Genomic DNA, 15,176 nt, shown 5'->3' on the forward strand with positions numbered 1-15,176 from the left:
GGCAAAATCCTTCTCTTGAAGTAGGGCTACCCTACCTCTCCCATTGTTGAGCTGGGTCTGCTGCCTGGGTTCTGATTTTCTTTTGGACCAAAAGTGGGCAACAAAACCCAATTATTGACTAAATGCTTTGCATTTTCCAGGTGCTTTGCAGCTCTGGGAAACATGGCAAAGGCTCGATTTCTTCATGAAACCAATGCCATTGCTGACCAGGCAGCTCAGGAGCACGTAAGTCAAACTTCTCCTGCTCTGCAGGGCAGCAGTCTTCCTGTACGTTATCTTCTGTGTCCTTGCCCACCAGTGTCATGCTACAGACCAGTACCTCGTAGAAACTGCTGACATTGTCTTCCATTCACAGCTGCCAGGTCCCTCTCAAGGCTGGCCATTTTATACTGTCCTGGTTTGTCACTGCTATGATTCTCAACTGTCTTTTGTTTCTGTAATGAACCAGCCTCCCCCTGCAGTTCCCTCCATGTTCCATTCTAGAACCTGTCCTTTCCCTCAGCAAACTGAACTTGCTGCTGTTGTCTGCAGGGTGGGGATGGCACAGACCATTACCTGGTGCGGGCCCGCTTGGCCATGCTAGACAAGAACTACAAGCTGGCAGAGATGATCTTCCTGGAGCAAGTGAGTAAAGGAACAAGGAGTGTGTGTGCCCTATGCTGTAAGAGGATAGGAAGATGTTGCTTGTTCCTAGGAGAAGACTTTTCTCCATGAAGTAGAGGGAGAACATATTCCTTGTTCTGAGGTGTAGGATTACCCTGAGATGCACGAGTGTGAGGGAGGATGTATATCCAAGTAATGGAGACAATGCACTTTTTCAAGTGTTTTCTGCACATCTAACCCTGCCCACTGTGAGAGCTCCATGGCAATGTGTCTGCTCCTAACCTGGAGCATTCAGGTTTATGCTTTGCTTTCTGACACAGAACGCCACAGAGGAGGCCATGGACATGTACCAGGAGCTGCACATGTGGGATGAATGCATTGTGGTGGCCAAGGCCAAGGTACAGAATATTACTGCACTGGGCTGTGGGCTGGTCTTGCTTGGTAAATCTTCTGGTTGGGAGTCCATTCAGGGTCTGTGTTCTTTTCACCTGCCCTACCTTGCTTCTGCTTAGAAGGGCTCCACGTAGAAGGGAAGGTTGCACCGGTGTAAGTACAGACCTGGATGAATAGGGATAAAAGCTACTGAGATTGGTTTAGGAGTATCTGTGGCTTCAAAAAAGAATGGATAGTGCCATGGTACACAGGGGTGGCATTGTAGTTTTCTGATAACTGGACAACAAGAGGCCTGGTGCTATGACCAGGTTGTTCAAGAAGCCTGCAGGATGAGTGTGGGACAATATCTCAATGCCTAAGCCCAGGTACACCAGTTCTGTGTTTCTCCGAGTAGGGACACCCCAATGCTGGAGAAGTTGCGTCGGTGGTTACTACCAGTGGCTGCTGGATACCCAGCAGGAGAGAAGGCTGGGGAGGTCCAGAGGGACAGGGCGAACTACCTGGCAGCCATCAGCTTGTATCTGCGGGCGGGGCTGCCAGCCAAAGCAGCACGGCTAGCCATGAACAGGGATGAGCTGCTCACCAATGGGGATGTCATCGATAGGATCTCCACAGCACTGATCAGAGGGGAACTGTATGAACAGGTGAATGGCCCTTCCCACTGGGCATTCTGCTTAGGGGCATCAGGGCCCTTATGCCATCCCCTGTACCTGTGAGACACAGGGGGACTGAGCTGGAAGGTAGCAGAGGTAATTCTGTGTCGATAAGTTTGCAGTTAACATTTATGAGGAAATCCTCACTGTATCTATTGTACATGCATGACATCGAGAATTACTGTTATTAATCAGGGAAAAGGTCACATCTGATTGGCAACATGTCTCCAGAATACAGAGTGTAAGTAATAGTTAAGGAGGCCCTTAGGAAGGTGGGAATCAATAGGAACAGAATTGTGAATCAAACCGAAAACTTGGTATCACTATGGAAATGTCAGTGCTTCTTCATATCAGAATAAAATACAGCGTAAGGATAGTCTAAATGGAAAAGTTAAGGAAGCAAAACAAAGGAATTGAAGACTGTCTGTAGAGCCATGAGTATCATAAAGAAGGGATATGATCATTCTCTGTGTCTAATAACACAAAAAAATTGAAAACTTATTATTAGGTGACAGTTTTAAAACCAAAAGGTGTTTTTCCCACAGCACATAATCATGTTAATGTAAGAAAGAAGTGCTGAGTCTGCCCAGTGCTCAATATCCTGGCCAACTGGCCTCTGGCAGGTGCTTAAGAAAGGAAAATAAAGAACAGGGCAAGCAAATATAGGGTGGCACTTCGCCTAGTGTGTTTTTGTGGGGTCCAGCAGTTTGCAGCCTGTAATGTACCTGAACAGTTCTACTTCTGTGTTTAAGAGCTCTTGACAGATTTTACTTCCATGAGCTTGTCAAATTATTGCTTGAAGCACATGTAAATTTTAAGTTACAATTTTGGCTATGAGTTAGCCAGCTCAGTTAGATGTTGTGTGAAAAAAGACACTGCTTTTTGTTAGCTTGTTTTATGTCTCCTTTATAAATTACATTTCTCTAGTCTCAGTTTATCTTCAGCATTTTCTGGCTATTTCATTTTGACCCAAGAGAACTTTGTGCTTTTCCAAATCTGTCATTTTTTCTTCAGCTTTCAGTTGAAAGAATAACTGGAGCTCCCAGCTACTGGATGGTGTTACCAAAAGTATAAATAGTCCAAAAGTGATTAGACAAGTAATGGAGGTAGAGTCTGTCAAAAGCCATTAAACACGATGATGTGAGGGCATCATGACACAAACTCAGGCAGCTTCGACTGTGCAGGTTGTCAGAGATGGACAGATAGAGGAAAGGCTGGCATATACTTGCTCTGTTATTACAGTCCTTCTCTAGATACGTGGTCTTGCCACCATTCAAATACCGAAGGGAATGAGCCCTTGGTCTGCCAGGGTGGCTGTGCTGTGCTGGGGTCAGTCAGCAGAGAAGACAATGGTCTTGGCACGTGCTGACTTTCTTAGAAGTTCCTTAATCCCCATGCCCTTGGTTAGTGGGGAAGGCAGAGCTGGTGCAGGAGTATGTCTGGAACTGGTAGGGTATGATGATGTGGGGGGTGGTGGCTCTGGAAACTGGCAGCTTGTATTTGTCATTAGGCTGGAGACCTGTTCGAGAAGGTTGGGAATCCACGGAAGGCTCTGGAGTGCTATGGCAAGGGCAGTGCCTTCCTGAAAGGTACTGTGCTCAGTATGTTCCTCCCCTTCATCTCCAGCAGGAACCTGGGTACTCTGGCCTGGTGGCAACACGAAATATTGCCCTGGAGCCTGGAGATGCCTGGATGCTCTGCAGTTTCCACCTATCATATCATTCAGTGTATTTTCACTTAGTTGTACTTGAACATGCAGTCCCAGGAGAGTGTCTTATTCCCAAGCCCTTGACCTTGCTGACTGCACCAGCATGGATTTGACCCAGCTCTCCACAGGGTCCGGGTTACTGGGTAACCCATTGGAGCTGGAGTGGCTGAGACAGTCGCCATTCCCCTCCTTCTGTGCCAGATCCAAGGCCCATGTTTGCCCCACAGTTCTGCTTCCCTGCTGGCCTCAGCATGACAGCTCTTGTGTCCCCTTACAGCCGTGGAGCTGGCTCGCCTAGCATTTCCTGCAGAAGTTGTAAAGCTGGAGGAGGCCTGGGGAGACCATCTGGTGCAGCAGAAACAGCTGGATGCTGCTATTAACCATTACATCGAAGCCAGGTGGGAGCAGGGAAAGGCTGTATAAGCAGTAGGATACTGGCAGGGTATGAAGTTGATACCTTTGTCTCTATAAGCAAGGGGTTTGCCTGAGTGAACCCCCACTACCCCGCTTAGCAGTGCCCCGGTTGCTTGTGTGTGCCAGCCATTGATGCCTTCCCACATCTCTCCCAAGGTCTTACAGTGCTGATTGTTCCTCCCTGCTGTCCCAGTTCTTTCATCCCCCTCAGTGCTGCCAGTTACTCAGCTCCTTTATGCTGCTTTAACTCAGGAAGCTGAATCAAGCAGCAGAGTGCTCTAGTCTCCCTGGCATAGTGTAGCTAGAGGAGATGCCTGCTGCCTGGCTCTAAAGACCGATGGGTTTGGTGCTAGGTGCTCAATTAAGGCCATTGAGGCAGCTTTGGGAGCCCGGCAGTGGAAGAAGGCCATCTACATTTTGGACTTGCAGGACAAACAGACAGCAGCCAAATACTACCTCAAGATTGCCCAGCACTATGCAGCTTTACAGGAGTATCAGGTGAGGCCACAGACCACAATCACCACTTCTCTGTGTGTCCCTTGGGTATATTGAGTGTGGTCTTTTCCTGGCAGGTTGCAGAGGAACTATACATCAAAGGAGGCCAGACCAAGGATGCCATTGACATGTACACGCAGGCCGGGCTCTGGGAACAGGCTCACAAGGTAGAGCCAAAGCTTCTGGGAACCTCACCCCACTTGGTGAGATGGGTCTTCCATCAGGAGGTGGTAGTTCCTTGTGCACCAATACCTGATCAACCAGTACTCTTCCCAAATATGCATGCAGGGCCATCCAGTAGCAAGCAAGAAATCTGTTCCAAATATTCACATCCTGACTTTGGCCTTCTCTCTCTCACAGCCCTATGTGGGTGCACCTCTGGCACAAATGGCCCTCTCCTGTATGCTTTGTGACAGTGACAAGTGACTGCCCATTCTTTGCAGAGCATGTAGCATGGATACCTGTTTGTCAGATCAGAAGGAAATTGGTTTTCCCCTTCTCCTTCAGTGTGATGTGTCAGGAAATTGCTGTTCATTTTCTCCCGTGTGTTCCTTTTGGCAGCTGGCACTCAAGTGTATGAGCCAGGAGGACGTGACTGTGCTGTACATAACCCAGGCCCAGGAGATGGAGAGGCAGGGCAAGTATAAAGAAGCAGAGAGGTGAGTTTCTTCCAGTACTGGTAGCAGTCCAGAGACTGAGTCCTGAAAAATTTGCTGTAGTGAGGAGGAGCCCTTTCCTGGGTTAGGAGTAGAATTTGGGACTGGGGTTTGGAATGGTCAGAGGAACTTTCTCCACACACAGAGAACTAAAGCTGCTATTTCAGGATGTGGAAAGATTTCAGGGACTGGTCATGTCCTCGGCTGAGCCATTTGGATATGCTTGTGTTCCCAGGCTGTATATCACTGTGAATGAACCCGATTTGGCCATCACCATGTACAAGAAGTGTAAGATGTATGATGAGATGGTTTGCCTAGTAGCCAAGTACCACAAGGACTTACTCGGAGATACTCACCTGTACCTGGGCAAGGTGAGTACATCTCATGGCAGGGGATCAGCTACACCAAGCAGGGGCAAGATTGTTGCTATGAACAAGTATTTGAGATCACTTAAATAATCGGTGGCAAGGGTATGAGCAAAAGTCAGGTTTAATATTAAGTGACAAAGCACAAGAAGTTCATTGTCAGGATTCACTCTACTACTTACAGGACAGCTAAGACACAACAAGGGAAAACAAGCAACAACAAAACCAAACAAAATCCAGGCAATCAAAACAGAAATGAACTGAGAACTATTTAGGGGCAGGTGTGTGTGTGTGTCTGTGTGTGTGTGTGTGTTTAGGTACATGTGACAAAAGTCAGTGTGGGCAAGGATAAAAAGGAACACAGCCTAAAAGCTTAACAGCATTCAAACTTAAGAGTACTTTAACTTAACTTATACCTTTGTTGCAATAAGGAGAGATGCAGATTCCCTGGGCTTGTGCAAAGGAGAGCCCTTTATTGCAAAAACCCAGCCTTTTTAAGCAGTTAGCCAGTTATCAGTTTACATAGTTTTAAGGCATAACAAACATAATTCAACCAACCACCATACACCATGATGTGAGCACGCACCAGTCATGCAGCATGTTTTTCTACCCCTAATTCAGCCGTGTCTCTTTGCCACAGTTCTTTTCTACTTAGCCAAAGTAACAGGCCTGAGTCATGAGTTTACAAAGGCAACAAGGCCTTTGGTTTTACCTATGTGCAACACACCTTAAGCCTAACAATTTAACATCATAGGAAAACATTTCACTTACACCTAACTTCATTTATAGCTTAACAACAATCTAACAGAGGAATAACACTTGACAGCATTTAGCCTCACTTAAAACTTCCAAGTTATACTTAGCAACTCAGCAGAAGGGTAACACTTAGTAACACTTAGCTTATAACTTATGTTTAACAACTTAGCAAAAGAAAAACACTTGGCAGCGTTTAAGGAAGTTTATAACTATAACTTAACCTTGCTTACAGGCCTAACTTACTTAGCTATCCAAGGTACTTAAACATCTAAGAAAGCAGCATTTCTCCCAGATTTAGTGTAGCATATGGGCACATTTATGCACCGAGACAGAACGAGTCAGTGCCTACAAGGTACCTGTGAAAAATTCCCCTGAGAGGTCAGTGAAATACTCACTTCAGATGCTTTTGCATCTCCTGATGGGTGAAGGATCAGCCCTCGAGGAGTGGGGGTATTGGCCCAGGACACATCATTTTTCGGTGATCCTCCAAGAATAGCAAACCTGAGAGTTTGCTGGCTCTGGGAGGTGTTCCACTCAGAGGGAGATTGCTGGTCACAGCCTGCTGCGGTCCAGGAGGGCTCAAAAGGGTCTCATTTTGGACTGCTGTTTATAAGACCACAAGAGAGTGGGCTTTAGTCATAACAATGTTTCATCCTGGCCACAGTTTGGGTCAGTATTTCCTTTGAAAGTGTGACAACAGGAATGTTGTGCCATTCAGGCCAGAGGAATATTTTCCAAGGCTGGTCATAAGGAAAACAGAAGCTCATTAGACAACAGCAGTTCCTGGGAGCAGACAGTGTTTCTGATAAGCTCAGGAAGAGCTGAGCCCAGGTGCTGTTTTAAAGGCCAAGGCCTAACAAGCATTTCTCAGATCACACTGCAGCCTAGAAAGGAGGAGGGGGGAATGCACTACCACAAGTGTCACTATCTCATTGCCTCTGACTGCAGGAGCTGGAGGCAGAGGGGCGCTTGCAGGAGGCTGAGTACCACTACCTGGAAGCCAAAGACTGGAAGACCACAGTGAACATGTACAGAGTGAATGACATGTGGGAAGAGGCATACAGGGTAATAATCCTTCACATCTCCCCACCTGTGCAGGGGTCAGGTTCTGGCTGTGGGATCCTGGTGGGAACTGCTTTGTCTCTGTTCACTGCAAGATCAGAACATTTGGTGTACACTACTCAGCCTCAGAACTGCCCCAGCCCTGGAGGCCTATGGGCCACCCACTCTGTGGCATTGAATTCCAAAAGCAGGTTTTGACCCTTGGCCTTTCTGCTGTACTGCCTTCCTCCAGGCACTGCTCTGCCCCTGATCACTGCATCCTGTTGTACCTCAGAGGTGTTGCTCTTGCCACAGCCCCCCCCAGCACTGCTCTCCTCAGTGTGGCCGTGGAATGCTGGGGTCACTTCTGCTGTCCAAACAGTGATGTGGGCTGTGCTGAGGCAGCAGCTGTTCTGCTCCGCCATACATGCCTTTGTCTTACTCTCCCACTCACCAGAACAGTGGTGGTCACAGAAGGGTTCCTCGGGAGGGAACAAATGGTTTTGGTGCTCCCTCATGCTGGCAGGCAGCATGTGAGAGGGGCTCAGTCCACTGAAGGTGAAACAGATAGGCTGGGTTCTTCCTTTTCTTTGGACAGGTGGCCAAGGCACACGGGGGTGCAAACTCCCATAAGCATGTGGCCTATCTGTGGGCAAAGAGCCTGGGTGGAGAGGCAGCTGTGAAACTCCTCAGCAAATTTGGACTTCTGGAGATGGCCATTGACCATGCAACAGACAGCGGGTATGCAGGTGCCTCCGCCCAATACTTCCCTCCTCTCTGCCTAACCAGAGAAAAAATGGGTGGGCCAACATAACTCTGTGCACGTGGTAGCTGCAGGTCCAGAAAATGACGTCTTCCCACCCCACCATACTTCACACAGGCCTTTCACATCCTTGACACATCCCATTTCCCATCTTTGTGTCAGTCTCTCAAATGCCAAGTCTGAGCTGGGCAGGCAAATGCAGTTTGTCCCTTAACCTGTGCAGGGGAAGGTTTGTGAGAGGCTCTGAGCATGAGAGGAGGTACTCCTCATGTCACTAGAAGTAACTGCCTGCCACAAAAGCTTTGGCCCTGCTCTGCAGCTGGCCAGGTGTCTGCCTGTATGGCTATTCATTACTGCTCTTCCCGAGGCTCACACATCTCTCATCTTCTGCCTTGGGCTCTAACAGCAGGTGTGAAAGAGCCAAATTTCCTTACTGGGGACTCTATAAGCTCCTGGTCAGGAACAGGAGGAACGGGCAGTGCCAATTCATGTGCAACCCCTTGTATTCCCCTCTCTCCTCTGCCAGTCTCTTGTGCCCTACTTGATGTCTTGTTCTTGATGAAGGCATACTCTGACAGCACAGAGTCCTTCTCTCTTTCATTGCAGGGTCTTCGAATTTGCTTTTGAGCTGGCCCGCCTCTCCATGAAGCAGAAGATGCCAGACATCCACTTAAAGTATGCCATGTTCTTAGAAGATGAGGTAATTTTCCCCCTGGAACAGGTGCAAGTTCTCTGTCCCTCAGGTAACTGAGCACTTGTCCCTGGGCTGCAGCAGCAGTCACAGTTCTGGCTGCAGTTGTTGCATATCCAAAAGGCTCCATGATGACAGCCCCAAGCTCCAGACACCTTTGTTTCATAAATCCTCCCTCCCTTGCGGTAAGTAAAGGAGGTCATGTGATGATACCAGAACAGGAAGGTGTGCAAACAAATCACTTCCTCTCTTCTAGGGCAAATTTGAAGAGGCTGAAGGAGAATTCATTAAAGCTGGGAAGCCCAAGGAAGCCGTGCTGATGTAAGAGTCCTCCACATCCTGGCCTTCTGCATCTGCTCTCTCCATGCAATGCCAGCCTGATTGCCTCTCCAGCATTGGCCTGCTCCTTGTCATCCCTGTTACATCTCATGTCCCTGTTACATCTCATCCCCCCAGGTTTGTGCATAACCAGAACTGGGACGCTGCGCAGCGTGTGGCCGAGGCTCATGACCCAGACAGTGTGGCTGATGTGCTTGTCGGACAGGCACAGTTTGCCTTTGAGCAGAGAGAGTTCCAGAAGGCAGAGGCCTTCCTCCTGCGAGCACAGAGACCTGAGCTGGCCATAAAGTACTATAAGGTGAGTGCAGTCTGTAGTAACATCATTGCCTTCCTCACTGGACAAGAAACCAGTTCAGATGAAGGAGTGAAATTCACCTCCCAGCTCTCTCTGTCAGCTTAGTAGCCAAAGAGAAACCATTTGCTCAGGGTTTCTAGAGGAACTTAATTCTGGCCTGAAGATTGAACCAGTGGATTTCACATCATAGCTTCATGCTCTCACAGTTCCTGGAGGATGTATCCTGCCAGAATATGGATGGTCCTCAGGGTAGCACAAGTGGGTGCATTTGGAGACTTAAGTCCCCATTCCACTGAGGTAGCTGGAATGGATGAGTGTGTTCCCCTGAGGTAGTCAGGGTAGGTGGGTAGACACAGGTGCCATTTTGGGGGAGGAAAGAATTGGGTGGTGCTGCTGTGGTTATTTCTTCTAGTTGGTTCTCTGGCAAGATGGCATGAGGGGATAGATGTGTTATGTGGTGGCAGGAGTGTGGGGGATCCTGGTGAACTGGTGAAAACTTCTTGCCATTGTGTCTGTGCAGGAGGCCGGCATGTGGAGCGAGGCCCTGCGGATCTGCAAGGAATACATGCCTAGTCGACTGGGAGAGCTACAGGAGGAGTGTGGCAGAGAGGCTGGCAAGAAAGGTTCCAGGTAAGGAGTGCTGTGGTCAGGCTGCAGGAAATAGCCTGGTAGCTCTTCCCCATGGCCATTTTGCTGATGCCTTACAGAGACAGCCTGATGGGATCCCTGACATCCACTTGTTTCCTTCTTGAGGACTCCGGACTTCTTGCTGCATAGGTTTCCTATCATCCTTCCTTATTGCTTTGGGAGGCTTTTTTCTGCCATCCAAGGTCTCCTACCCACGTGGCTTCTTGCCGCACTTACAAATCTCCATGGTCTCCTGTACTGCCATTGCATCTCCCCAGGGTCTCTGGTCAGTTCTCTCCTCAGCACTGTTCATGTTCTCTGTCACATGCTCTGCTCTGTCTGAGGTCCCTGCTTACCTGTGCTGTGCACCTCCCTGCCCACATCCTACACACTGTCTTCAGGATGTCTGGCAGCATCCCAGTCCTGCTCACAGCCTGCATTCCTCCCTGCAGTGGAACGGAAGGGCTGCTGGAGCAGGCGCGGGAGTGGGAGCAGGCTGGGGAATACGCCAGGGCAGTGGACTGCTACCTGAAGGTGCGGGATCCCAGCAACAGTGTCCTGGTGGAGAAGTGCTTACTGAAGGTACTGTCAGGGGCTACGATTCCCTTCACCTGCTCTTCTGCCTGGAAGCTCCTCCACAACCTGAGTGCACCTCAGAGATCCCTCTTGCTGCAGGGCACAGGAGAGCCTGCAGGCTGCAGTGACTGCAGGGCTGAAAGCCTTCATAGCTGTTCTCTTGAGCATGTCAGGCTGTGCTTATCCTGCATGGTGCTGCCTTCCTTACTCTGGCACCATTGCCTGTGGCAGGCCCGTTCCTGTGTGCCCACAGCTCCCTGCACTGAAGAGCTGCACTTTATGACTCGGCCCTTGCTAGCGGAGCACCTTCTTGTGCTCTGTGCCACCAGCCTTTGTTGTGTTCTTGCTCATACTTCTCACTCACACCCATGTCCTTGTACCAACTTCAACAGCAATTATGTCCTTGTCTGATCTTCTCCCATGTGTGAAAGTAGCTGGGCTTTGCTCCTCTGACTTGTCAAAATGACCTGCCATTTCTTCTCTCCTTTCCCCATCGTTCGAGTGCTTCCAACTGTCAGTCTTTTAGCTGGGACTGAGCACTTCCCAGCTTCATCCCTCTCTCCCACCATTTTTATCAATTGAGCTGCTGACAATTTCTCTTCACAGGCTGCTGAGTTGGCCACGAAATTCTTGGATCAGTCACGGAGCATGGAGGTGACACAGACTGTGGCTCCTCAGCTGGTGGCCATGAAGAAATACAGCATGGTGAGGGCTGGCTCCTGCCCCCAGACTGCTGAAAAAGTAGTGACATTGGAAGGGAGAGCTCTATCCAAGGGAAGGATGTCAAGTCACATCCTGGGGTGATGGGTGGATGGATGGCCTTATCTAGAGCTAGGCCGTGCAGAGTCTTCAAGGAGGATAAAAGAGGGCAATGAACCAAGTCCTGGAATAGTGTGAGTAATCCAGGCCTTGGGAGGAGGCAGGAAGCAGAGGAGAGGCTTATCTTTTGGGAAGAGACTTTCTGTTGTGTTTGCGTGGTGGTCCAGCACCAGCTTCAGCCTGGGATACAGGGAACCCATGGGTTTTGTCTCCCATGGAACTGTCTCTGGCCTGCAGGCAGCTGAGCTCTACCTAAACTTGGACCTCATCCAAGAAGCTATCGATGCCTTCATTGAAGGGGAGGAGTGGAGCAAAGCCAAGCACATGGCCAAGGAGTTCGACCCCAGGTATGCCCTGAACTTTGCAAACTATACCCTTCTTGTTCCTCCTCCCACCCCTAGATGATCCCTTGTCCTGTCTTGTACTGTCCTGTTACCCCTAGGTTTCCTGGATTCTCCCCACAGTGGCCTTCCCATGCTCGACAGGGTACATTCTCCACAGCTGTCCTTCCCAAGCCATTTAACATTCTGACACTTTCCTATTGCCACACATCCCATGGAAATTGTTATCCCCTTTTGTTTCATCCCTACCCATATCTCCCTTTCCCTTGCCATAATTCTGTGCATGCACTTCCTTCTGAAAGCCCTGTGATCCCTTGTTCTCCTCACATACTATATTGTGAAGAGCTGCTTAGACCCTTTCCTTCCCCGTCCATCTGTGCACCAGCAGCCTGCTAGAAAGACATGGCACAGCTGGACATCTTCTGTTCCAAGGTTGAATCCATCCTCTGCACTGATGCAAGACACAAGTCTTGCTGCCTTTTGGGATTCTTTCTACCCACAGGTCAGAGGAGTACGTGGACCAGCGTTATAAGGAGTATTTAAAAAAACAAGGAAAGGTGGATTCGGTATGTGTTTGGGATGTCTCGCAGGCTAGGGAGTTATGTCAGGACCTGTGCAGATCCTTGGGGCCTTTCTCATGGGCCTTTTGCCTGACTGAGTACGAGTGAGAAGTCTGTATGTGCCTGTGAGCCATGGCTACTGCATGCCAGAGCACAGAATCACAGAAGGGTTTGGGTGGGAAAGGACCTTAAAGCTTACCTCAAGCTCATCTCATTCCACCTTCTGCTTTGGGCAGGGACACCTTCCACTAGATTGGGTTGCTCCAAGCACACATTGCTGGGTCACGTCCAATTTGTTGTCCACAAACACCCCCAAGTCCTTCTCCTCTGGTCTGCTCTCCATCCATTCTCCACCCAGGCTGTATCTGTGCATGGGGTTGCTCCGACCCAGGTGCAACACGTGTCTCTTGGCCTTGTTGACCTTCATAAGGTTCACACGGGCCAACTTTTTCAGCCTGACCACGTCCCTCTCAATGGAAGATGGGTCACATGGGCTCTGGGATTTCATGGTGTGGAGGGGGAGAGACTCTGTGTCTGGGAAAAAAAGACATGGGTGACCTGATGCCTGCCTGAATGTGAGTAGGAAACCTGGCCTGCACAGTGAATTTATGGCTGTTTCCATCCTCAGCTGGTGGGAATTGATGTCATGGCAGCTCTGGATATATATGCAAAGCAAGAGCAGTGGGAAAAGTGCCTGGAGGTCGCAGCTAAGCAGGTGAGTGCTTTTGTGAGCCCTCAGGGACAGACCTGGGGTCCTGGCACCCTGGAGTGGGTGGGCAGCATGGAGAGCCAGTGCAGGGGCTCAGGAAGCAGCACACACACCCATTGTGGCCAGTCAGGCTGAGTGGGGAAGTGTTAGAACCTAGAAGCATGTTGTGTTTAAATTTTGTGATTAATGGAGCATTGGAAGAAGCTAAATGAGTTGTTTGGACTGGAAGTAATTGGTACCGTGGAAACAGGGATTTGTAAAAGAAAGCCTTCTTTCTCTGTGTTCTTGAGAGTGGTGGTGTCAGAATGAGACATCCTAGTCAGGAAAGCAAATTTGACATTTTTCAGTTTTACTGACCTGAAACTAACAAAATTACCTCAACAGAGTAATAAAAATGGAGAAAAGCAAAATGAAACTGTTTTACAGTGCTCTTTCAAGGCAGTAACAGGAGACAAGCTCTCAGTTACCAGGATCTACTTTGAGGGATGGTTTGTGGTTATTGATTATTCAGTGGTTATTGATTGGTGATTGGTTATTGAATGGTTATTGGTTCAATGGTTGTTGATAATGGAGGTAACCAAGAGCAGGCAGTTCTTTGGAGTGAGGTATTGGTTCAGATTGAATAACAGGGCAGCCTTGGCAACAGCACCTGCAGTTAGTGGGAACATCACAACTTACCACTCACGCTAGCACTGAAGCCTTTGAAAAGCACTGGGAATGTCTGGGACTGTGGTTTTATAACTTTGGTTCCAGTAACTTAAGTTTGGGTTCTACTAGAGTGAACTTGATGTCTCTTAGACTTGGGCTTCTCTGTGATACAGATGGTCTCTGTTGTAGTCATTGTTCTCTTGGGAGGCTCCCCTACTGATAGGCTGTTTATCAGGAGCCACAGAGAATAACTGCACACTCCATTTAATGGGAAAGACTCAGTTTATTGTATTGGGCACCACAAGGCCACATTGAGTCTAAGAAGATCTTGGTGTCTGCTCGTGCCTCTAAGAGAGCATTAGCATGACCCTTTTCCATAACCAGTGCAGAATACAATCACTTTGACTCAGCTGTTCCACAGTGATTATACAGCAAAAATGTTACATTTATCAAAACAGGTCACATACCAGACTTAATCTTTATCCCAAGCTATACTGAACATGGTGCTTCACCAGCACTCCATCTGGGTGTTCGAGTTCTAGACATCTACTGGGACACCGGTCTTTTTTCTGCATGATAAACTTGCTTCCATTGCTCAGGTTTTAACAGGATTGCACATTTTGTGCCATTTTCTTCCTCTCATTACTATATTTATGCATGTGTGAAGCAGTTCTTTCCTCACTTGAATTTCTGTGAGGCCAACAGCAGTCCTCAGCAGTGTCTGTGGGGTCAGTACAGGTATGAGCAGCACTCTAAGAGGGTCTGCAGTCCTGAAGCTGTGACGGTGTGTGGATAATGGACTAGAGCAGCTTTGTAAATTATAAACATCTTCACACAGGATTTTAGTTACTTTCTTTGTTAGACTAAGGGCTGCTTTACAGTTGGTAGCCTTGTTGACACACAGTAGAGGTGCTGCATCCTTCAGGTGTTTGGCAGTATTCCTTTGGCAAGTGGTGAACAGCTGGAAAACAGCTGTATTTGCATGTGTGAAGGGCCAGCACAGCATCAGCTAGCCAAGATAAAGGTGTCAGTGGAGCCCAAATCAAAACCTAGGTGTGCTTAGGGCAGTCTGGCTCTGGTTACCTCTTTCACCCTTTGGGACTCAGGTGTGTGGGGTTGTGCACACATGGCTGGATCCATCCCCACTAAGTGGCAAGTCTTCAGTTCATGAGTCTTATGATGCTGCTTTCCATGTGTCTTCTCCAGAGCTATGAAGTCCTGCACAAGTATATCGCTCTGTATGCAACACACCTGATCTGGGAGGGCAGCTGGGATAAAGCCCTGCGCCTGTACGTGCACCATGGAGCACCTGCCAACTCACAGGTAATGAGGGCAGCACGACATCCCAAGGTGAGCTGTCCCAGTGTGCTGTGATCTGCTGCGAGTCAGGCTCCCAGTCAGAACTGGGATTGCCTGGTGTTCAGCATGTCCAGCCCTGCAGTGGATTCTTACAGAGGGCTGAAGGAAATCCCCTGGCATGTTCTCCATGGGAAGGAGCAGGGGATGTTGAGTGTTTGTGTTTGTTTTGAACACCTTGAGCACCAAGTTCAGAACAAAAGGAACCATTTGCCTCTCCAAGAGTACTGGCTGCAGGAAGCATCCTTCCATCCTTTCCTGTTTCCCTGCCTTGTCCTCAGCACCCCTTCTAGCCAGCGATCTCCAGCACTGCCTCTCTGGGAGCCATTTTCTTGGCCCGTGCTTGGCAGCAGGAGAGCTCTAGAGTC

The 15,176-nt window shown here is 48.9% G+C and overlaps 1 protein-coding gene across 1 annotated transcript in view; it reads left to right on the plus strand.

Moving 5' to 3' along the window:
* Positions 1–15,176, plus strand: part of IFT172 (intraflagellar transport 172) — a 38,245-nt gene that overhangs the window by 17,111 nt on the left and 5,958 nt on the right. Inside the window, 24 exon segments of the mRNA XM_032103106.1 lie at positions 141–225; positions 532–624; positions 924–1,006; positions 1,397–1,421; positions 1,423–1,453; positions 1,456–1,640; positions 3,160–3,238; positions 3,635–3,755; positions 4,125–4,269; positions 4,344–4,433; positions 4,828–4,925; positions 5,158–5,293; positions 6,992–7,108; positions 7,683–7,825; positions 8,454–8,547; positions 8,795–8,859; positions 8,995–9,175; positions 9,693–9,802; positions 10,252–10,381; positions 10,982–11,080; positions 11,432–11,541; positions 12,038–12,101; positions 12,724–12,810; positions 14,659–14,775. Coding sequence (XP_031958997.1) covers positions 141–225; positions 532–624; positions 924–1,006; positions 1,397–1,421; positions 1,423–1,453; positions 1,456–1,640; positions 3,160–3,238; positions 3,635–3,755; positions 4,125–4,269; positions 4,344–4,433; positions 4,828–4,925; positions 5,158–5,293; positions 6,992–7,108; positions 7,683–7,825; positions 8,454–8,547; positions 8,795–8,859; positions 8,995–9,175; positions 9,693–9,802; positions 10,252–10,381; positions 10,982–11,080; positions 11,432–11,541; positions 12,038–12,101; positions 12,724–12,810; positions 14,659–14,775 — 2,488 coding nt within the window.

Source organism: Corvus moneduloides, chromosome 3, assembly GCF_009650955.1.
Source record: "Corvus moneduloides isolate bCorMon1 chromosome 3, bCorMon1.pri, whole genome shotgun sequence".
Classification (NCBI taxonomy): Eukaryota; Metazoa; Chordata; class Aves; order Passeriformes; family Corvidae; genus Corvus; species Corvus moneduloides.